Genomic DNA, 25,136 nt, shown 5'->3' with positions numbered 1-25,136 from the left:
GTTTTCTCAGTTTGGTATTCCTAGTTAAAAAAAAGAACAAAAAGATGCGTCCGGTTATCAATTTAAAACAATTCAATCACTTTGTTGCTTATTGCCATTTCAAATTGGAGACTATCTTACACCTCAGGGATTCTCTCTTTCAGGGAGATTGGATGGTTCGTTTGGATCTTTAGGATGCGTATCTCACTATACGCATTTATCCTCAATCAAGGAAGTTCTTACAATTCCAGTGGCTAAACCAGACTTTTAATTTTTCTTCTCTTCCGCTCCATGGTGTTTTACAAAACTCTTGAAACCAGTGGTAGCTTTTCTCAGAGCTCAAGAAATCACACTGATCATTTACTTGGACAACATTCGGATTATGAATCAGAATCTTCCCTCCCTTCAATCTCAGGTCCGTTTGACTTGTTCTCTCCTATCATACCTCGGGCTCATCATCAATCTAGAAAAATCTGTCTTAACTCCTGTGCAGCAAATAGAATTTCTAGGCTTCCTCATAGATTCCGTCTCCGCTACTCTTCAATTGGCCCCAGCAAAAGTAAAGTCTATCAAATCCAAAATCCTTCATATTTTACACACGGCTCAGTTTTCTCTCAGAGCTTTAACAAGGATAGGCGGTCTTCAGTCCTCTTCAATTCGAGCTTTTTTTCCAGGCCCACTTCATTATTGGGCTCTTCAAAGACTCAAGATTCAGCATCTTCAAAATGGTCTTGCTTATTCAGACGTTATTTCCCTAGATCAAGAGTCTCAAATAGAGTTACAATGGTGGATATATCATTTGGATGGCTGGAATGGCAAAACCATTTTTGCATCAGCCCCAGATCTTGTATTGTAATCAGACGCAAGTTGTTCGGGTTAGGGTGCCCGGTGTGGCCAGATTTCAACTAGAGGTAAATGGTCACTAGAGGCGTCCAGGTTGCATATCAATTGTTTAGAGATGCTTTCTGGCTCCTTTGCAATCAAAAGCCTCACAAAAGACAGAGGTGGTCATTCTGACCCTGGCGGTCTTTGACCGCCAGGGCGGAGGACCGCGGGAGCACCGCCGACAGGCCGGCGGTGCTCCAATGGGGATTCCGACCGCGGCGGTAAAGCCGCGGTCGGACCGGCACCACTGGCGGGGTCCCGCCAGTGTACCGCGGCCCCATTGAATCCTCCGCGGCGGCGCAGCTTGCTGCACCGCCGCGGGGATTCCGACCCCCCCTACCGCCATCCAGATCCCGGCGGTCGGACCGCCGAGATCCGGATGGCGGTAGGGGGGGTCGCGGGGCCCCTGGGGGCCCCTGCAGTGCCCATGCCACTGGCATGGGCATTGCAGGGGCCCCCGTAAGAGGGCCCCTACAAGTATTTCACTGTCTGCTGCGCAGACAGTGAAATACGCGACGGGTGCAACTGCACCCGTCGCACAGCTTCCACTCCGCCGGCTCGATTCCGAGCCGGCTTCCTCGTGGAAGCCTCTTTCCCGCTGGGCTGGCTGGCGGTCTGAAGGCGACCGCCCGCCAGCCCAGCGGGAAAGTCAGAATTACCGCCGCGGTCTTTCGACCGCGGAACGGTAACCTGACGGCGGGACTTTGGCGGGCGGCCTCCGCCGCCCGCCAAGGTCAGAATGAGGGCCAGAGTTTGTTATTCTATCCTTCTCAGGGTGGGCAACATTTCGGCGGTCCGTTACATCAACCATTTGGGAGGCACAAAATCCAAAGCTTTGGCAGATCTAGTGAAGAGTTTCTGGGATCTTTCCCTCAAAAATAGAATCTTGGTACATGCAGAGTATTTACCGAGTGACCTAAATTCAGTGGCGGATTGGCACTCTCGTCATTTCCAAGACTCAAGCGATTGGAAGCTCCATCCCAATATATTCAACTCTATTCATCACGAATGGGGTCCTTTCCAAATAGATCTTTTTGTTTCTCGTCTCAATGCCCAACTTCTGCAATTCTTCAGTTGGCACCCAGATCCATTAGCCTTGGCATCCAATGCATTTTCTGAGGATTGGTCAACCTCTCTCAATTTTGCTTTCCCTCCATTCATTATGATCAGCAGATTACTAGCCCAGGTAAGAAGACAAGGAGCAGTACTGATTCTCGTAGCCCCTTTCTGGCAATCTCAGGTGGGGTTCCCTACTCTTTTGGAACTCTCAATAGAATCCCCGTTTCTTCTCCCTTCATTTCCACATCTTCTTTCGAATCCTCAAGGTCTTCTACACAGCCTGGTTATCGACAATCTTCTCATTCTCTCAGCTTGGAAAATCTCAGGGATTCCCATTCAATCCCGCTTATTTTGACAGAAGCTTCAAACTTCATTAACCAATCATGGGCTCCAGGAACAAAAAAGGCATACAGATCAGCATAGTCCTTATGGGATAGCTGGTGCATGGGAAACATATTGATTTCTTTCCAGCGTATGTAACTTCTATAGTTCATTTTCTGGCTGCAGAAGCTAGCAAAGGCAAAACGTATTGCACCATTAGCTTTTATGGGTCAGCTAAAACCAGTGGGAGAACACCCGTTAATCTGCCGCCTAATAAAGGGAGTAACATTTTGTAATCCTCCTTTAACAAAGTATAATTCTGTGTGGGATGTTAATTTGGTACTAAACCTGTTTTTATTGTGGCCTAATAATACAGTTCTTTCATTGAAAATGTTGTCTGCAAAACTTACCATGTTGTTATGCCTTGTTTCTATCAAACCGCTTTCAGATGTTAAAGCGCTTAACATTACCACTCGCCAATTTACTCCTTGAGGTTTTTTTGTTTTACAGTTCATAGGCGTACACAAACTAATTTGTCTACAGGGTTTTATCCCTATTTCCCTGATCATCCTAAGTTATGTGTAGGCCAATGCTTAAAGGTTTAAGAACAAAGACAGTCGATTTGAGATCATCCGCTGCATCTCAACTCCTCATTTAATTTATTAAACCTTTCAAGCCTGTATCATCTCATACTCTCGGTCGTTGGGTTAAGTGGGTTATGTCTTTAGCGGGCATTGATACTTCCTCTTTTGGAGCTCATTCATCCAGAGGAGCTATGGGTTCTAAGGCGTTTTAGGGTGGTTCTCGGCTGTAGGATATTCTCAAATCGTCTGACTGGTCAAATGATAATGTTTTGAAAGCATTTTATTGCAAACCTGTACAACATGCTTCTTTAACAGTGATTAATTTGCTTTAAACAAGCATAATAAGAGCCTCTGTTCTTGTCATAAAATGTAGATTTTCCCAGTAAGTTATGAAGGAAATTCTTAATTTTATTAAAAGACACAGAGGCGAGTATTATCCCACCTCATTGTTCTTACTTTGTGTTTTTCTCCCTCCCTCACAGCATCATCTTCTGCTGCACAGTCTTCATCTCCAGGATAACATCCCTCTCCGTTTCCAGAGACTTTGGATTGTTTCCTCAACTCCATTCCAGAAACTGTTGGTTCCTTACAAAATCTACATAAAGTTGTGAACTTTCTCCAGGAACTTTTTTCGGTTCTAATGGCTTGTTGTATAATTTTCTCTATTGTTCCTATGTTCTTTACCTTTTGATCACTCGCACAAGAAAAGAGGGCTTTTCACAGACAAGATAACTACTAGGGGGGGTTGTCTGGTTGGTGGGACTCATTGGACTACGTTTTGTCCCATTGTTCGCTTTTTGGGATTTGTAGTTTCTTGACTGCGCTGCTATTTTAATAAACAAGAAAAGAATGGCAAAATACTCGCCTCCGTGTCTTTAATAAAATTAAGAATTTCTTTCATATCTACTAGGAAAATCTACATTTTACTACCATACCAGATGCTTGGTGAGGCCTCCTGCTTCACCTCATTTATGAAAAAAGGGGAATGGTTGACCTAGTAAAATGCAAATAGATTGTGTTCTGGGATTTGGATTCAAATTATTTACAAGAAGATGCCAAGCTATGTTCAAAAATCCTTTCAGCAGTGCTTCCAGACTGTGTGGAGAAAATGCAAGACTATTATCGTTCAACAAAAACAGTCTTAGGAACGGATATTTCACTACATATAAGGAGTTACTCATTTATTGGTGGTCTAAAATTCAGTAAAAAGACAGGTTACACCTATATACGTTTGTTCACTGATGTTTCAATGGCTTTTGACCACAGTGAAAGAAACAAGCTGCGGTGTTAATTAGAACAATGGGGCACAAAGTCCCCCACTATTAAACACAATCCGCCACCTTCATTCCTACCCCTGGGCCGGGGTCACGGTGGGAGGGAAGGATGTGTGGGCCCTAAAACATCCAACACCCTGGGATCAGAAACAGGGTTGGGTATGGGCTCCTTTTACTATTCTGCTTGTACATATTCACCTGTGACTAGCACTGTCATCTGTGACTGCATTCCCCCCTGAACTTGGAGATAAAACTGTGTTAAACCTAATGCTGCAGTCAGCACAGTTTTCTGGATAAAACTACAGTGGACGTCCAGTGACTGCTAAAATCTTAGAAAGCACACAGGGCTCAAAATCCTCCAATTCAGGATCTTAGCACAATGAACAGAATTGTATTAGGGTAAAAAACTGAAATGCAAACAAAGATGTTTTTTGGAAAAGTGTCAGTCACTTTGGCACTGGCCAAGCAAAGGAACATTTTAAATCCTTAAGGAAATATAGCTGTTGCCGATGGCAGATGTTAAAACCAAACCTCTGGAGTAGAGGGTTTTCTATAGTTTTAAATGTTTCTTTAATTTAGTGCTAAGTAAAGCCCATCACTAAATTATTAACCTATGCAAGTCCATACCTCAGGTTCATTTAAGGCTAGAGTCTGAATATAGGCAACTTTCCCTTATAGCAGGAGAGGCTACTCAGTGATACTGCTTTAAGCGTAGGAACCCATTGCCTTGTTTTGGACATCCTCAAAGCCGCAAGACATGATGCTTCATCCTATGGTCAACTTAAAACGCGGATGGGAAGTCACCTATGACAAACTGAGGCTCAAATTGCCAAGATGTAATTTGTTTTACTTTCCTGTAAATACTGCATTTCAAATTGTGTGACTATTCCGTTTTCTCCTATAAATTGAACCACAATTGTGCTCTTATGTTTAGATTCTGGACGCCCTCTAACATCTGTTGTTTTTTTCTGTGAAGAGCGTCGATATCAGATTGGCCTTGAATGTACTGTAGGAAACTACAAAAAGTAAAATAAAAAAGCGTAATGATTTGCAGGCTTTTCGCTTTGCTCCTCCTGATGCTGTTTTATCAACAAGGTGTAATCAGCTGCCAAGAAAAGCCTGCTGCAAAGGATTTTAATATGACTCTAGGAAACTCCTCCCTCTTTCTCAATTCAACAAATTTAAGCTTTGACTTCTGTCTTAATTTGTTGCAACGTTTACAAACGAGTCTAAAGGAATGCTTCCAGAAAAGGAAGGTCTAGAATTTTCAATTGTGCTTACTGATTCAGAGGGGTTTACCTTGTCCCTGTGGGAAGTCTAATGGAGACACCATGGCAATAGCTAAAAATGTTCTGCTGAGACCATCGCTTAACTCGTTCTTTTAAAAAGATTAAACCCTCTTTGTGAATTTCCCTCAAGTCATCTTTTGGGTCTCTGAACAAAATTTCAGCAAATGCTACATCAAGTACTAAAGAAATTAAATATTGTAGCCAAAAGGGATTGTGGTACTCTTAGTGATGTTTCTGCTGTTTAGCACATCTTTCTAGAGAAGAATAGGTGTCTCCTATGTCTATTTTGGAGAACTGAAGAAGAGGAAAGCAACCTTTTGCACACAGCAAAAACTATTAAGTAATCTATGGGTGCCTTTCCACTAAGAACTAAAGGTAAGAACAAGGAATTTTAATTTTGTATTCCTCCCTTGGTCTTTTCCTATTGGCCTGATTGAGGCTGGCCTGAGAGACTCCTCAATGGTTGTCTGCGAGATGCCAGGTACCAGGAGTATAAGAAACCCTGCTCAATAACTGGCTGTAACATTTGGAAAATAACAGGTTTGCACCTGTGGGACAGAGATTTCAATCTGAAGCTTCATTACTATCATATTTTAGACTTTTTGTAAAGTCAGAAAGTTGTCCTTAGAAAAAACCCTCAAAGTTTAGAATTAGGTAACTGAGAGGTGTATGCTTTTCAGTCAGAAAGAGTACTCTGATCTATTCCTTCACCAGTATATTGCAATTGGAGGGGCACCATGGTGTTTTGCTGAGTGTTTGGAAGCATATGTAGTGCCGTAGAGTGGCTTATCACGGCTATTAAGAGTTGAAACGATTCCAACTGGAGTCAATATATGTCATTTAAAGGGACAGCACCATGGAATATATGTGGTTGGATATGCGCAGGCGGTACATTAGGAGACTGCAACGTTCTACACAAGTATAAAACATTAATGCCCTAGGAAGTTCACAGGTGGTGAAAGAAACACATTGGCTGTTGCCTGTTGTATTGTGGAAAATAAAGGCTTTGTTGGAACAACATGCTTTGATGATTACTTCTTATGTGAATTTTGTCAGTGCCCCTTTAATTGCAACATATACACATTGGACCTTCTTTGTTTGCACTCTGGGAGCAGCGGGTGCCTTGGTTGGGAGCACGACATAATGTAATATTTGGGACACAGGGATGTGCGGCTGGACTACTTGGCTCAATGCTCCAGTTGGATGCTATTCCTTCGCCAGACATGATCTTCCTGTGCTGCCTCTGAAAGCTAAATCTAATTAAGTCTGTGACAATGCTATTTGTCTCCAGGAGGATATCCTTATTGTGAACATCAACATACCATGTGAGGACATCTCTGTGGCAGTGGAGAAACTAGCAAAGGTTGTGGTGCTGGCCATTAAGGCGTAGGGGTTAGATGACCTAGGCCTTTTTTGGAGCCCCGCTACATGACAAATTGGAAGACATCATTAAAAGCACTGTCTTAAAAAGTATCTAACTCACTTAAATCCTGCAATTTATTTATCAAAGTTGTGTCATTACTGCCAGAGGTTTTTCTTGCAATGCTCTACTCTAAGAGTAGTACATTCTAATTCCCAATATGAAACTTGCTGAAGAACCTGAGGCCTGGACTGATTTGCCATTTCTGGAACTATGGGTATCATACAGAAAAACATAGGTCGTCCTTAGGTAAACATCTTCAGGGTAGACTACGATCACTGGCTTCTTTTGGGGACACATCAGTGTCATAATGTCACAGTCTCATGTCCAACACATTGACAGCTGTCCTGCCTGCACATAATCTATATGGTCCAGTCGGCGTGGGAGCACAGAGTCCAGGAAGGTCAGCACCCGCTGTGCCACCAGAAGAATGCTGTTATCAGAAAGATCCTCATTGGCCCAATATTTTTTCCTACTGGTGCCTGCACAGTCCTCTGAGCAATGAAGTTCCTTCCGCCCTCCTGATGGCTACAATCCAAACTTCCTCTCTAGGATTCAAGGAACAAGACATTGCTATCTTGAAGTTTGGCCTGATGTGGCCAAAAAGACTGCATCTTATTGAGACCACTGATGCTCTTAGGAGCATGGTCATTTCGAAACAGACTGAATAATGACAATGTTAGTGCACACTTAGGTATCCAAAAAAAAGTATCACTAAAAAAAGTTGATTATCACTTGAACTTGGCCCTTCTCAATTCTGGATCCACCTTGTGAACCCCACTCCGCTACTGCTTGCATTTGGTGTCACTTGCTGCCTGTTTCTTCAGGGTATGTTCTCTACCCTTTTCAAAAATGTACATCTACTCTGCCTCCTAATGACTGATTATCTCATTCACTGCATCTTCCTGGAATGTCATCTATCACCTAAAGGCGACTTTCAAATTCAGTTTGGGGTATTGTTTCTCACTCATTCTCGCCCTTAGCCATGGGAGTGCCTTCTCTTCCCTATTAGTGTTTATGTTATGTGTTTTTACATGGATTTTTCTACCACGGCTGACTCAAGCCTTCGAATACCGATTCCTAACCAGTTCTGCTGCAAGAATGTGTTTGGCATTCCCAAATCCTATCTTGTCCATCCAAGTTGTGTAAATATCTCTAGAGGTGCAAATTTCTTGACCCGCTGTGTTACATGGTTTTGCTCTTAACTCTTTTCTGATCAATTAGGATGCTGAAGGCACCTGAAACCACTGGATTGGGAACGCTAGTTAGTTAGCAGATGTCATATTAGTGAGCACCCTTTTCACTATTCATTCTTTTTCAGCCTGGCACCCATTATCTTTGCCAGTTCTAGACAACTCAAAGAGCCCCTGCATGATTTACGACCCAGATTACATAATTAATAAAATCTACACATACTGTTTCCTTAGTCTACCACTATTGATAATCCACACAGCACAGCTGCCCACGAGGCAGGGAGTGTTGGTTTAACCATTGCCACTTTTTCCACAGGGAATAATTACCCATTGTCCATGAACTTGTGAACTGATACGAAATCTGAAAGAGAGAGCCCTTGTCAGGTGGCTTTTGGAGATCAAAACTTACCTGACAGCGCAGTACTGGCTTCTCCAAAATCTCTACTTCTTTCTTGGAATGAAAGATGATCTGAATTTGTGTAGGTCGATCACTGGGAGCCAAAGTGCCCTTCTGGGGAAGTATGGATAAAATGGAGCCTAAAGTTGGTATATCAGGTCCTGTGTCCAGAGAAAAACTGCAAAGTAACAAGAATATACATATATATTTACAGATATATGATAAGAATAACTCAAATAAGGGACAGAATACACCTCCAATAAAAAAAAATCATTTTCAATTAAACAGAACAAAGACGAGCATTCACCAAAAAGACATGCAATTTTGCACCTCAATTGAAATTTATCAACTAGAATATATTTTGCATAAATCGGGCCACGTATCATAATGTCTTTTAGAACAATGTTTTTAAGCATAAATCAGTTAATCTCCTAAAATTTAAGATCTGTTTGAGGAGTCATTTTGGCACAAGCCACCAACTAAGGCAATTTAATATGCTAATTTTTACAGGGCACTGACCATATGTATTGTGTTACACGTGACTCAACATTAGGCACAGAGCGAGCACCACAGAAGTAAAACCTGAAAGAGATACAGCCACACTCACAAAAATAAGAGAGAGACTGATAGGATCATAGAGGCAATTAGGAAGAGAGTACCGTACTGATACACAGAGCAAACCATGTTTAGGGAATCACATTGATGAACAAACAGAAAAAAGCATCACACAAAGGTTTGTTAAACCGTTACCATTTCAAACAATGAATGAACTCAAGCAACAGAATCAAGGAAGAGAATATATGCTGTAAGGCTCTCTTGCAGAGCCATTTTGTATACTTTTCCAATGGTAAAATTAGTAATAATTACATGAAAAATATGTTAATAGAAACATTGTAACTAGTGGAAAAGGGATTTCTACTCACTAATTTACATTCTGTTTGGAAACCACAATTTCCCTAAGGCTATACACACTTGCCTAAGTATACAGTATTTATTGCCTCAAGATCAAGAATGGCTTACATTTGTTTGGCTTACAAGGAATACAGAAAGTAATATTTGAGAAAAAAGAAGGTTCGACTAGATGTTCCAAACTATCCTACATAGAGTCATCAGACAATGCTTGAAATTTAGATTTTCTTCTGGCCAACAGAATGGCCATTAGTCATCCTGCATCGAGTGTCAAAATGTTAAAAAGGAGAGCTGTGTAAAGGCTTTAAGTGTAAGCAAGGATTGGAAGCACATCATTTGCAAGATTTTCCTTTCACTAGAGGAATGAGAAAGTGGAAACCATTAATTTGACTAACTCCTTCAGATAAGTTAGAAACTTTCAGCATCTCAGCAAATGAATCCCTATCTAGTTTACACCCTGAAAAAGTAAACAACCAAGTATCCCCTTAGTTTAAGCTGCTCAAACTCTGGCATGATCAACACAAATTAAAAGGTCAAAATCATTCAAATCACACCAGTGCTAAAACTTTAACAAATGAACATTTACAATTGTCTGTTATTCTGACAGCTGATCATAGCCATTACTGGACTTCTCCTGAAAGGAGACAGGCTTTAAATGTAAACCTTTACAGAGCAGGGTACTCAGTTAAAGGCCACGTGGGTCCAGTAGCATTAACTGCCCAAATCCTTATGGAAATACTGGATATAGACAATCCTCAGTTAACTAAGGATCTGACAATTTGTAAAATAGAATCTCTCTAAAGCAAATACAAGGGCATTCTTGTAGACAAAATGTAACAAAAGATTTATTGTAAAACCCTTGTCTACCCGAAAGAAAATGTGATCCAATGTCTATTTGGCAAGCCTCCGTTTGAGAGATGTTATCTACAATATTCTCATAGTATCTGCCCTTACTAGTGGTCTACCCATATCAATGCCAACGCACCATGAAATAGAGCTTCTCTGCTTAATTTGGGTGAACTCATACTTCCAAGGTTTTTGAGCATAGGGAACAGCAATGTTATTGTCCTTTAGCACCAGGTCAGTGATATCTTATCTATCAAATACATGCTAAAAGGGCAAGATAAAAGAAACTGAATTGAAAGACAACATATGGAGTAAAGACCAATTTCCTTATAGGATACTGAAATCCGAGCTCAACCACTGAATACACTGGAACACATTTCTCAGATCACCAAGAGGTCCTTTAGATTGCTGAACAGTGACACCATAGAGCTCAGAAGGCCCCTGAAGGGAATGCACCTACAGCATCGGGACACCTCAGATGTGAGAGCAGAGGCTGAACCTGTAACCAAATGTTGATTCTGGAATATTATATGAACAACTTGGCATAAGGGGAACTTGGGACAACATTTGTCTATTGCCATACAGGAGGTAATTCTTGTAATAAAGGAGGATGATCATGACATATGGGTGGGATCGGCAACTGTGACAAAGCAGGCCTTAATATACTAGAGGCAATGCTTTAGGCATAGGGATCACCCATGGTATATCGACTGCCTCAACAGCAAAGGCTTGGCACTGACATATCGTAAGAACAAATCATAGGAGGATATCCATGGAAAAATGCTGGCCCTGGCACAATGTAAGTAATCACTGACAGGGGGCATGGATGACAAGAAATCATCCTTCTCCATTACAACAACAGAAAACGTTACGGAAAAAAAAGAAAAAAGAAAAAAAAAAAGGAGTTGATTGTCTTTGGGCAGTAGTCTACATTTTGTTTCTACTAGGCCAAAACTATCATTCAGGAAGCGGGTCCACTATTGACAGCCTGGGGTAGCCAATATTTAGAGAGAGATGGGGAAGAAGAACAGGCTTGGATACAGAAAAGAGCCCAATCTAACACTTTGTTTCTTGTAAAAATTAATTTGATTGAGAACCACATTATATGATATCCAACTTCACATGAAGCCATGATGTTTGAGGGTAGCAGCTACGATGTTTAGATCCTTAGTGTCATCTTGTGTTAGGCATTCCCTTGTCAATAACCCTGTACTTTCCCTCTTTTTGGAACCCAGAACACTGTCAATGGTTTGTAGTGGTCCCTTCACTAAAGGTATTTTTCAATTGAGATGTGAAATTAGATTTAATGTAGGTAAATGAAATAATTAAGACAATATATACAGTATCACGCAATCCCTGACACTTATGTGATGATGTATCTCACCTATGCCTTTTTCACTGCAACAAAGTTTCAAAGTTTAAAACAAAAAAATAACACATTTTGCAACCCATCTCCACAAGGATGGAATGAGGAAAACTGGTCTCCAAAGAATTTACGAAGAAAAGCTAAACTCTAAGAAGATGTAGCGAGGACAGTTGGTTTCTAGCTCTGAAAAGCTTCTTGCATACATGTTTGAGGTGACTCATGCAGCATTCTGTGCTGCAGCTGAGGAGTAGTAGGTATGTTCCTATGATAATGTGCTTTATAAAGCAGCTTCAGAGTCAATGGGTGACCCAATAGTGTCATACCCATCCTGAACAAATCTTCTTAAAACTATAATCCGTATTTGGACATATCCTAAACAATGCTCCTTAATGATATAGTCAGTATTTAAAGCAAATGTTCATTAACATTCTCATCAAGCTCCCCAAAAGCATGAAGGTAATAGCTACATAACCAGCTGAATTAAGGTTCTCAAGCCGCAAGGAATGCATTTCCTTAGCAAAAGTGTCCAACTTATTAGACTGCCTATCTCTAGGCAGAGCAGGAAAAACATTAGATCTCGGTCTTGAATTGTCTGTTAGGAACAATGGATAAATGCAATTGGTTAAGTAATGCTTCCACAGACTGCATTCAAGATGAAACCAGGAATGAAGGAGACTTGTCCCTTATCTCAAACTGGGTACATAAAACTATCACCTCAATACAAGATCTCATATGAAATGTCAGTCATCTCTTCTTCACATTAGATATCTTTATCTATATGCACTTTCAAGATCTTTACACTCTGACAACATAATAGTTTTGCCAGAGGAAGGGTCAGTCACATGTGAATCTATGAAAGGCAACAATACTGCTAAACATAGTTACAAGTAAGTATTTTTTTTCATCTTCAGCATTTGAAGCATCACAGATCCACATGCTTCAATAAACCAGTAATAAACAGATATATAGAGCAGAAGGCAGGAATAAAGTTCACCTTACACAAGGCTTGTCCATGGACATGTGCAAGTACGGTACAAGCACAATACATGTACAACATATGAGACACTGCTCTTACTAGAACTCCACAAACAGCAGATCTGTCTGGGGAAATTGTTTAGTTTCCTTAAGATATTTTTAGACATCTCTTGATAGCTAGAGAGTGTAACAATCTCTCAGCTGCTGATTTAGAGAATGGGAAGGAGGGAGTAGGCAAAACTATCTGCTGATTTAGGCGAAATCGCAAAGGCACTTCAGGATGCATTTGGGATTAGTCCTAAGAACCACCTTGTTTTAAGAAAATCGTAGCCACAACTATTTGAAATTGTATGACTATCATTGACTCTTCTCAAACAAGTTATAGCCAATGAATGCTGATTCAAAGACTTGCAGATATATTCAAAAGAAGGATTCATCAAGGCTGTCAGAAATGTATTTGATTCCCATTCCGGTGTAATGCAGGCCACTGGTCTGAATAGACCTGTCATTAACATTAATTCCTTAACTATTCTTGAAGAGTTCTGATGTGCAGTGGCCTTACTGCTGTGGTCAATTGGAGAGGCTGTCCCCCAAATACAAACTCTGCCTTATAAACTTTACATTTTTTACACCGCTTATATCGCACCCCTTTACAATTTTTCAGAATGGAAATAGCCCCAGATTCCCGTTGTAGACGATGTACCTTCCCCTCTGCCTCTTTTATCCAACGCGAGTGGCAGTGTCCACAAGTTGTGTTGTTCTGGACTGAGATCTTTGCCACTGTGCATGAGATTACTGGACACTCACCCCTCCACCTTTCACTTCTCTGATTGACCTCCTAAGTTAGTTTAAAGATATATCAACTTCCCATCGCATCCTCACTGCCATGCTTCTTCTGTTGACTAAGCGCAGGGTCGCCATGCACTAGGGCAGGAAGCCCAGCCCCTTCTCCAAAGACTGGTTGAGTGATGTGAGACACTTCCAGGAATTATTGCCTAATTTTTGTGAGCTTATGCCACTGCGCTCCCGACCTATGGGACATATGGGAGCCTTTTGCAACCTTCCTTTCATGGCAGGGACTCAAATCTATCATCACCCGCAAATACTGATGATGGAACACTACTTGATGGGTATAACTGGATGTAGATTGCTTCACTTTAATGTTTAATGTAATACACTGTGCCAGATCTCAGATGTCACGACACACTTGCCAAGGTCCACCAATCCCGTTTTGACATTCCTCCTACAGAGGGACCCCTACAACTCCTGTCTTGAATTTCTCTTGCCCTTGCTTAGTTATCCCAGGCCTTTGTTGTACTCATTGCATCTACCAAACACTATCATGGTTTTATGGTATTTGTATCTTCAAGCATGCGCCCAATAACCTTGGCAAGATTCTGGATGCCATTGAGGATGTTTAGACCCTCCAGTGTAGGTATCACTGTCATCATTATCCTGGGATCCTTGATATTCTTTCATTGTTATCATTCATGCTTTTGCATTTAAAGAAATGTAAGAGGTTGGCTCTGTATATACTATCTCAAAGTGAGAGATAGTGTGCACAGAGTCCAAGAGTTCGCCTTAGAGGCTGATAGTGGCAAAATTAAATAATTCTTATGCTCTATTTTTAGGTAGTGTGGTCGAACAGTAGGCTTATCAGAGGGTAGTGTTAAGCATTTGTTGTACACACACAGGCAATAAATGAGGAACACACACTCAGACTTACTCCAGGCCAATAGTTATTATATAGAAAAATATATTTTCTTAATTTATTTTAGAACCACAAGATTCAAGATTTGAAGTAAATACATAAAATGCAAGGTACTCCACACAGGTAAGTAAGGAACTTTGATTAGAGCAGTAACATACACAGTATAGTTTAATATGGCAACAAGCTATTTTAAAAGTGGGCACAATGCAAAAATCAACAGTTCCTGGGGGAGGTAAGTAAGGTTAAGTTTCTGAGGTAAGTAAAGCACTTACAAGTTCAGTTTCCTGGGCATAGGCAGCCCACCGTTGGGGGCTCAAGGCAACCCCAAAATCACCGCACCAGCAACATAGGGCCGGTCAGGTGCAGAGGTCAAAGGAGGGCCCAAAACACATAGGTGCCCATGGAGAACAGAGGTGCTCCCGTTCCAGTCTGCCAACAGGTAAGTACCTGCGTCTTTGGAAGGCAGACCAGGGGGGTTTTGCAGAGCACTGGGGGGACACAAACAGGCCCAAAAACACCCCCTCAGCGGCACAGGGGCAGCCGGGTGCAATGTGCTTAGTAGGCGTCGGGTTTTCTGTAGAAATCAATGGAGGGGCTCGGGGTCACTCTAGCAATGCAGGCAAGTCACAGGGGTGCTTCTCGGGCCAGTCACTGACTGGGCTAGGCAGAGGGTCGCCTGATGGTCACTCCTGCACTGGAGTTCGGTTCCTTTTGGCCCTGGGGGCTGCGGGTGCAGTGCTTGGTCCAGGCGTCGGGTTCTTTGTTCCAGGCAATCGCGGTCAGGGGAAGCCTCTGGATCCTTTCTGCAGGTGTCGCTGTGGGGGTGCAGGGGGGTCGTCTCAGGATACTCACGAGGTTGCAGTCGCCTGGGAGTCCCCTCTACAGTGTTGCTTCTCTGGAGCTCGAGCCGGGGGCGTCGTCTGCAGAGTGAGAAGTCTCATGCTTCCGGCGGGAAGAGTGAGTCCTTTAAAAGTTGCTACTTTGTTGCTAAAATGTTGCTGTAGGTGAACAATGCCACTGTTCTCAGGAGTTTCTTGGTCCTTCGGTTCAGGGCAGTCCTCTGAGGCTTCAAAGGTCGCTGGTCCCTGTCCGATGCGTCGCTGTGCAGGTTCTTTGAGTCCGGAGACACGCCGGTAGGGCTGGGGCCAAATCTGTTGTCACCTCCATCGCCTCTGCAGGGCTTTCAGGTAAGCAGTCCTTCTTGTTGTAGGTTGCAGGAATCTGATTTCCTGGGTTCTGGGTCGCCCCTAAATACTGAATTTAGGGGGGTGTTTAGGTCAGGAGGGCAGTAGCCAATGGCTACTGTCCTGGAGGGTGGCTACACCCTCTTTGTGCCTCCTCCCTGAGGGGAGGGGGGCACATCCCTAATCCTATTGGGGGAATCCTCCAATCTCAAGATGAAGGATTTCTAAAGGCAGGGGTCACCTCTGCTCAGGGCACCTTAGGGGCAGTCCTGACTGGTGGGTGACTCCTCCTTGTTTTCCTCATTATCTCCTCCAGCCTTGCCGCCAAAAGTGGGGGCAGTGGCCGGAGGGGCGGGTATCTCCACTAGCTGGAATGCCCTGGGGTGCTGGTACAAAAGGCATCAGCCTTTGAGGCTCACCGCCAAGTGCTACAGTTCCTGCAGGGGAATGTGAGAAGCACCTCCACCCAGTACAGGCTTTGTTCCTGGCCACAGAGTGACAAAGGCACTCTCCCCATGTGGCCAGAAACTCGTCTGGTTGTGGCAGGCTGGCAGAAACTGGTCAGCCTAGCACTAGGAGTCGGATTGGTATTCAGGGGGCATCTCTAAGATGCCCTCTGGGTGCATTTTACAATAAATCTCACACTGGCATCAGTGTGCATTTATTGTGCTGAGAAGTTTGATACCAAACTTCCCAGATTTCAGTGTAGCCATTATGGAACTGTGGAGTGTGTGTTTGGCAAACTCCCAGACCATATACTCTTTGTGGCTACCCTGCACTTACAATGTATAAGGTTTTGCTTAGACACTGTAGGGGCATAGTGCTCATGCAACTATGCCCTCACCTGTGCTGTAGTGCACCCTGCCTTAGGGATGTAAGGCCTGCTAGAGGGGTGACCTACCTATGCCACAGGCAGTGTGAGGTGGGCATGGCACCCTGAGGGGAGTGTCATGTCGACTTAGTCATTTTCTCCCCGCCAGCACACACAACCTGTGAGGCAGTGTACATGTGCTCAGTGAGTGGTCCCCAGGGTGGCATAAGACATGATGCAGCCCTTAGAGACCTTCCCTGGCATCAGGGCCCCTTGGTACCAGGGGTACCATTTACAAGGGACTTATCTGGGTGCCAGGGCTGTCCAATTGTGGGAACAAAGGTACAGTTTAGGGAAAGAATACTGGTGCTGGGGCCTGGTTATCAGGGTCAGAGCACACTTTCAATCATACCTGGCATCAACAAAAGGCAAAAAGTCAGGGGGTAACCATGCCGAGGAGGCATTTCCTTACAACTGTGATCATCAACTGTGTCCCCTTTGTCATCATCATCATCCTGTTCCTGAGGTCATCTAAGCTAAAGGATAAGAAGGCAGAGGAAGTGGTGGTATAGGAGGAGCAACAAAAGGTTAAGAAAATATGCAGTAGGTACTTATCTTCTAGGGTGGCCCCTTGGGTGAAGCCACATTCAATTGTGGAGGATGAGGAATTGAAATTGGATGCAGTAGTAATATTGGTAATCTAAAACTAAGCAAGTTTGGATTCAGTAACCTGTGATGCATATCAACTATCATTTCCTGTAAATATGTTAATATATCTAGGGGAACATTAACCAACAGTATCTACAGTGTAACTAAATGTCTATTATCCTGTTATGGGCAAAATAAGAGGTTCGACCTGAAGCTAGCCGGGCTGATAATTTTCTTTCCCATCTTCATCTTTGGAGTCTATGTTTTATGTATAAGTCTTTGGTAGTCAAAGCAGTATAATAATATACATTGTCTTCATATGCCTCCTTGAAAAAAACCGCCCCTTAATCTTACTATGGGGGGGGGGGGCACATCCTGAGAACTTCTTGAACTTTCATCCTCCACACCAGAAGAGTATTACTGCAACACTTTTTTTCTGGACAATGTGTTTCAATAGAAATTGGAGAACCCAACAACGTCTCTAAAGGTACTGTCAATAAGATTGGCAAAATTGAAGGAGCAAATGTCAATGTTGCAAACCACAGGAAAAACCTCATCAACATTGTAACTGACGAGACCTTGCATGAGACAACTGTTGAGGCAACCGATGATGCCTTGATGGAAGCAGTGACATTGGAACTGATGAGCCACATGACAAAGCCATTAACTGTGAAGTCTGCTTCTGGAAGGCAGCATCTATACTCACTAGTGTAGTTGACAAAAAGGTAGACAGCCTTGCAAACAACAGGTGGCTGATTTTGGTGTTGCTGATAGAGAGAGAGAGCTAACGGCAAGCTTCCTATCACAATACCAGCTGTCAACGAGAAAGCTTACTGATTCTCAACTGACGAAATGGCAACCATAGATTGAACTGTGACTATGCCCTCTGTCAATGAGATAATCAACTAAGCAGTCATCAATGACAAAGATAGTGCTTTGATTGACTGGAATTTCTGATTTTATGTAGGAATGCTTGGTTTTATGAGAGTGTTTTTGACAGCAACTACCCATCTGAGGCAGTTGCTATGATGTGTATTGTTTTTCTCCTTTCTTCCTCACCTTCTGTCTATATTTATCTCCTTTGGAGGGTGTCCAGAAGTCTGAACCTTCACAGTAGGCTGAGAGGGTTTCTTCTCCACACAAGAATAAGTCTAATTGAAAGACTTCTTTGTGCTTGTCCAAATCCAAAAGCGTCTTCTGGTGCTTTTCTTGTGCAGGACTACAGGGTACTGATTTATTTTCTTTCTCTAGCAAGACGTGTGCCAAACAGTTGACAATGTCCTTCAATTTTTTTTTTCATGGAGACAATGTCACAAATCCTAGCATCATGACCCGTGGATGGACAGGTTATGCAGGGTGCATGTTTGTCACCCATGAAAAGTTTTCTTTCTCTGCCTTTAAAAGCATCTTACACAAGGATCACGTCAAACGCTTTTCAATCATCAGTGAAATTGGTTGATTCATCTAACAATGGATAAAGATGAAATTCTGAAGAAAAAGTACTTTTCTTAAATCACTAGAGCAGAGCTCCTGAGGATTCTCTACACTGATGCACAATGAAAAATCTATCAGGAGGAGTCTCAGAGGAGAGTAGTGATGAGTGCATAATCCTCTGATTGATCACATTTGTGAGGGATGTATTCAGTCTAAGGCTTTCCCTAAAATTATTATGTGTTGTGGTAAACTGCTTGTAAATATTATCTACTGAGGGATCCCAGACTAATAACGTTGAATGTTCAAGTATGTTAAAGATACAATGCTGAAGAAAATAAACATTTCTGTTATGCATTTCCAGTCTTAGCTGCACAAATGTTGAATCTTCTATATCTCTGCAGTAGCCCAACAGATGTTAGCACTTAGGTTCCTAATGTAAGAAGGATCCTTAGTTACTATAACCAACTCTGGAACCACAAAGTCCCTGACAGACACCACAGGGAAGAATCGTCTGAGGAATATATCCTGTGGAAACAGACCCAGATGGACTATGGAGAGTCAAACAGCTGTGTTGAGGATACCAATGCCAAGTTTTGTCCCTGAATGAAGTTGATCAATAAAGTAGGCACTAGGGTTATAGGAACAGTGTGCCTCCATTTTCAACACAAACCGTGAACTGGACTGGCATGGTTGGTCTTCCAAGGGAGCTGACTTTGGAGGGGTTAGTGCATTTACATTTACTTATGCCTTATGTTCTTTAAATAGACTTTCTGTGTGCCAGTGCAATAGGGAAGGCCTGCCTTCGCCAAGTCTCACTACTTGCTGACTGGGTGGAGAATTTAACAGCTACATGCAACTCACTGAGCTGTGCTCTTCTGAATAGGTGAAGTTAGGAAACCACAACAAGAGAAGCTGCACTCAAAATCCACTTCAAGTCTTTGTGGTCACCGAAACAGATGGTAATTTGAGGCCCCGGGAAGGAGACAAACTTGAAACGTATTTAACCCTTCTGTGCTTTGACAGTGCATGTCCCTATGCCCACGTTAAATGAAGTTCTTGTCTATACAAAGTAAATGAGTGTGCAAAGTAGACAATCTTGATCCAAAAGGATCCTTTGAACCCAGGTGCTTTACACCCTTCCCCAGGACAATAAACAACCAGGTCTGACCAGAACAGGTTTCAGGTACCTGGGGACACATGGGCTTTTGGCCAGGTGTTTTTATTTTACCGTGGGTTGGTTGGGCCCGTGGTGATCACTTCAACAGAGGAAAAGGACACTGTGTATCCCTTCTCACTTTTCTTTGTGGTGGTTAGATGCAACATATTTTTTGGTATTTGTGTTCCACGATTCTGCATGGAAACCTTGTAATGCTTATAGCATGCAGAGAGCACACATGGACTGAATGGCCAACCCACATGCATAAGGCTATGCTGGCAGGTTCTGTAAAAGGCTGAGAATATGCCATGCAACTCTTAAAGTTAAACACTGTGTAAGCATCATTGATCAAGTCAGAAAGAAAATGATGATAGAGGGCAAAATTAAATTAGCTAGTGTAGGAAGCTGGCCTGGTGTGTGGTGGGTACCTCAGGTAACCTTACACCAGGACCAGGTATCCCCTATTAGTGTAGTGTAGACAGTGCCTAGAAGCCAGGCGCTTTAGATGTAGCTGTGGGTGAGCAGCCAAGGCTTATCTAGGAGGCATGCAAAGCTCGTGCAATACCACTGTAGTCACCCATCACTTACATACAAGAATGAAAACACTCAGTGTTACAAAAATAAAGGTACTTCATTTTAGTGACACAATTACCGAAAAGTACTAGAGAGGTAACCCTCCAATAGGAGGTAAGTAACAAACTAGATATGTACAGTAGTAATCAGTAATAAGCATAAAAAGTGATAGAAAACAGTTCAAATGCAAATAGGCAAAAGTGACGCTAGGGGGAGCCCAAACCACATACTAAAAAAATGGAATGCGAATGCAGGACCCCTGCCTAGGTAAGTGGAATGTGTAGCGGGGAGCTGGAGGAACTGGGAAACCCCAAAGGTAAGTACCACAGTGCCCCCCAGCGACCAGGAAGAAAGGAGTAAGCTACTGGTTCTCCCCAAATCACCCAAAAGGACTGAAAAGAAGAAAATGCAACACCCATACAAGACTGCAAGAAACCAGCAGTGGATTCCTGAAGAGGAAGACCTGTGGAAGAAGGGACCAAGTCCAGAAGTCACGGAAGAGTCCAGTGGGGGCAGGAGCCACTACCCACCCAACTGTGGTTGCAGGAGTTGGTCAACGGTAGGACGAAGATGGTCAGGAATGCAGCCTTGGAGCTGGTGAAGAGTTCCCTGGAGGATGCAGTCGATGTCCCACGCCGGCTGGATGATTGCAGTCGGTCAGTGGCGTGGAAAAGCCACCAACAAGCCTTGGCAAATGCAGAAGTCGCAGTGAAGCAAAAGTGGAGCTGCCGGGGACCAGCAAGGTCCAGAAGGACTCATCCCATGGGAGAGTCCTAGGGGGACCTTCAGCAAGGCAGAGAGTCCACAGAAGAAGAGGCCGCCCCCACAAAAGACCCATTGGAAGAGGAACCAGGAGTCGCCGAGAAGCCCACGCAGCACAACTAGAGAAGGACCCCATGCTGCAGGAGAAGCACACCGAGCGCTGTGCGTCATAGGAAGAAGTGCTGGGGTCTGGGGATACACGGAGCCTGAAGATCACTTGGAGGAGATGCCAACAAGCCTTGGTAGCTGCAAGAGACGCGGTGCACGGGGGTACTGTCCTGCATGGGAAGGCAAGGGCTTACCTCCACCAAAGTTGGACAGCTGGCAGAGAGGATCAAGAGGACTACTCCAGACTACCACCCATGATGCAGGATCCATGCAGCTCAGGATGAGAGGAGATACACGCAGCCGGTCATCGTTGCAGTTGGTGCCTGCAGATGCAGGGGAGTGACGCCTTCACTCCAAGGGAGATTCCTTCTCAAGCATACTGAAGACTTGCCGCCCTCATTGGATGCACAGCCGGGGAAATGTTGCAGAAGCTGGAAGGAGCTATGGAAACAATGTTGCAAGCAGAGTCTTCGTCGTGGATGCAGACTGTCGGTTCCTGGAGGGTTCAGTTGCGGTTCCAGAGGCTAGAAGTCGAAGTAGAAGTTGCAGAGGAGTCCTGCTGCAATGTTGCAATCCGGATCCGAGGACCCACCCAAGAGAGAGACCCTAAATATCCCTGAAAGGGGGATTGGCCACCTAGCCAGTGACCACCTATCAGGAGGGGGCTCTGACGTCACCTGCCTGACCTGGCCACTCAGATGCTCCCACAGGCCACTGTCCACCTTGGATTCAAGATGGCAGAACTCAGAAACCCTCTGGATGAGCACTGAGCACCACACCTGGGGTGGTGATGGACAGGGGAGTGGTCACTCCCCTTTCCATTGTCCAGTTTCGCACCAGAGCAGGGACAGGGGGTCCCTGAACTGGAGTAGACTGGGTTATGCACAAAGGGCACCAAATGTACCCTTCAAAGCATAGCCATGGCTCGGGGAGGCTACCAATCCCAAGCCATATAACACCTATTTCCAAATGGAGAGGGTGTTACCCCCCTCTCCCAAAGGAAATGATTTATTCTGCCTGCTTGGGCTTGAGCTGTTAAAGCAGCAGTAGGGCAAGAAACCTGTCTGAGGGGTGGCAGCCACTTGGACTGCCCGGAAAACCCCAGAAGGCTAGTAGGAGCAATGCTGGGGGGTCTTCTAAGAAGCCCCCAGAGTGCATGGAATCATACTCCCAATACTGGCAACGGTACTGGGGTATGATTCCGACATGTTTGATACCAAACATGCCCAGGATCCGAGTTACCATTATGGAGCTGGACACAGGTAGTGTCCAGTACACGCCTAAAATGGCGTCCCCGCACTCACAAAGTCCAGGAAAATGGAACTGCAGTTCGAGGGGGCACCTCTGCTAGCGCAGGGGTGCCCTCACACACAGGTACTTGCACCTTGCCATCTGGCTAAGAGGACCTGCCTAAGGGATGACTTACGGTGACCTGGCGCAATGACCTGTAGTGAAAAGTGTGCATGCACCGTTTCACACAGTCTGCATTGGCAGGCCTGCAGATACACTTTGCAAGGGCTCCCCATGGGTGGAATAATACATGCTGCAGCCCATGGGGATCCCCTGGTACCCCAATGTCCTGGTCACCCTATCCTAGGGACTTATATGGGGTCACCAGTATGCCAAATGTGGGGTGTAAGTGTTTCAAGTAACCAAGTTTGAATGGAGAGAGCATGCACACTGTGGTTCTGGTTAGCAGGATCCAGGTGAACACAGTAAAACACACTGACAACAGGCAGCAAATGGGGGTAACCATGACAAGAAAGAGGGTACTTTCCTACAGCTAGACTTAAAATTATGCAGGAATAAGGGCAATCCCTCACTAAAGGAATCCGTAAGTAGGTGGAAAAAAAGAACACTGGTGAGGGCAAATGTATATGCAGATAAAGCTCCTCAGTAAAATAACTAGAGACACAGATTTTGGTCGTAACATAAGATGGCAGAGATAACCACATGTTGTCAAGGGTAAAAAGACCAAGGATGTAAGAATCCTTGTTTGCATCACATTAAGTAAAATGTCATGGTCAGCTTGTCTTGTTCTGCTCTGTTTCTGATAGGATTGAGGCTCTAGTTGGGGTAGCTTCAGAGGAATCTTATATCTTGCGTTTACATCTTTTTTATGGGTTTTGAAACAGCAGGATACATCATCATCCCACCTACATTGACTGGCCGGTGAGAACAACAAAGAATATCAAGCCAACAGAATAACCAATGGAAGGGTGGAAGAGAAACCACAGGAAAGGAACAACCACGGGAAGGGTAAGGGGAGGTATCGACCTTTAGTGTGGAAAAACCATTAGCGTGTAAAAAATCAAAATCGAAAAACAGCAGGCATGAAATGGGAGTACAGCAAGATGGGGCGGGAGAGAGGGGTAATCGGCCAATAATGAATTAAATCACAATCTGTCACGCACCAAGTCAAGTGTGTGTGTGTGTGGTCAGGGTATATAAGGCGCAGGACCCCAAGTATGTCTGACAGGTCAGTTCTTGGAATTCGTCAGAGAGGTATTGTGTGCATGACCCCTGCGTCCTGTCAAACCATGGTAAAGTATTGGACACTACTGCTGTCAACTTCTTCATCCCCAAAAGCTCCCAAAGCTTATGAGGCCAGTCCAGCTTCCCTAAGACAAATATCAGTGCCCCATCGAGCCAGTAAACTTGTTTAGCGGCTCCCAGCGCCAGGGTAATGGTGCGTCCTTTGGCAGATGTTTACGGGATATGTGAAATGTTTTGGATGGCCCAGTAAGATGTAGCTAGGCAATCTGGAGAGGTCAGTGTCAAACATGGTGTCTACCGACGACAGCACCTTCGTCCAGTAGGAGCTTATTTTGGGACACTGCCAGTGAAGGTGAGTAAGAGTGCGAGGCTAGCCACAGTGCCTCCAACAAGCATTGTTGCCGCCCACCTTCCATTGGGCAACCCTCGCCGGCGTGAAATACCAATAGTGAGCAATCTTGAGGGACACCTCTTTACTAGAGGTGCTAAAGGCAGAGGTACGAGCCTGGTGAAGCATATCGCCCCATTCTTTAGTGGTGAATGTGCGCTCGCACTCTGTCTCCCAATGGCGTTGCGCGGTGGATTTTGAAGGCGGTGGTGGGGCATTAAGAAATGTACATATGTTCGAAAGGAGACATTTATCTGAAGAGCGAGTGAGCAGCCACTTCGCAAAGGATGTAAAGGTGTGTCCAGCATAGGCTCGGATCTAAGGCTGAGAAACCCCAATGGTGGATGTCAATATATTTTGAATATGCAGAGGCCAGAAGACCATAACCAGCCTGGATTTGAGGGAAGGATATGAGGCCATCCTTGTCAAACAAGTTCACTATTCTCTTGAAGTTGACGTCTTGCCACTGGGCAAAGGCAGAGCCCATGTAGTGCAAGAGGAAAGTCTGGATTCCCTATAATCAAGGTCTGTGGGGAAATGGGAGTGGACAGTTTATGCTGGGTTTGTACTTTATCCCAAACTCCCATTGTAGCTCGGGGAACTGTGGACACATATACCCCCACTAGTCGGTGGTGTTTTGTAAGCCATGGCACTTTTGAGACATGGGTACCCTTCACTGCCCGATCTATAAAACAATGTTTTTCAGTGCTGGGACGTGACCACTCCACTATATAACGCAACTATGCTGCTCGATAGAAGCATAGGAGGTGAGGGACACTCAGCCCCCCACCCACTCCCTAACTCCAACTGCTGATCGGGGTAAATAGGTCTGTGTCCTCGCCATGCGTGCCCTTTTCCCTTCCCAGATGAAGTCCTCAATGAGATGTTCTAGTTTATCAATTACCTGGGGGTGGGGGGGGATAGTGAAGCAGCAGCGTTTGCATAATGTATAAAATTTGGTAAGAGTGCCATCCTAACATCCGCCAGATGTTCAAGCCATGAGAGCCCATAATGCTGCCTTTCTGATAGATCTGAACGGGCAGGTGTTAAGATCGGAGCGTCCAACAGTGTAACAGATCTGTATGCCCACATAACCTATCCCTTGTGGAGTCCAAGAGAATGGGAATTGAGGTTCTAATTCGGCCTGATCTGCCTTCGGGATAGTGAGGTTCAGAGCAGAAGACTTTTGCAGGTAAATTTTGAACCCAGAAGCAAGCTCAAACCTGGTGAGTTCACGCATCAGCGCTGGCAGAGAGTCATGGGGGTTGGACAGGATCAGCAGGAATCATCTGCATGCAGAGCTGCCTTATGTTCTCTGCCTCCCATAGGTATCTCAGAGATGTTCGAGTTGCCACGGATCCATTCAGT

At 44.2% G+C, this 25,136-nt stretch overlaps 1 protein-coding gene across 2 annotated transcripts in view; it reads right to left on the bottom strand.

The window, feature by feature from the left end:
- The window catches only part of HYDIN (HYDIN axonemal central pair apparatus protein), a 2,122,366-nt gene that overhangs the window by 445,409 nt on the left and 1,651,821 nt on the right, over nucleotides 1–25,136 (bottom strand). For both annotated transcript variants that reach the window (XM_069217473.1, XM_069217472.1), the window contains one exon: nucleotides 8,414–8,579. In XM_069217473.1, coding sequence (XP_069073574.1) covers nucleotides 8,414–8,579 — 166 coding nt within the window. The remainder of the gene's footprint in view (nucleotides 1–8,413; nucleotides 8,580–25,136) is intronic.

The sequence above is a fragment of the Pleurodeles waltl genome, chromosome 12, assembly GCF_031143425.1.
Source record: "Pleurodeles waltl isolate 20211129_DDA chromosome 12, aPleWal1.hap1.20221129, whole genome shotgun sequence".
NCBI lineage: Eukaryota > Metazoa > Chordata > Amphibia > Caudata > Salamandridae > Pleurodeles > Pleurodeles waltl.
Note: the sequence above shows the minus strand (reverse complement) of the source record. Positions and strands in the feature narration are given on the sequence as shown.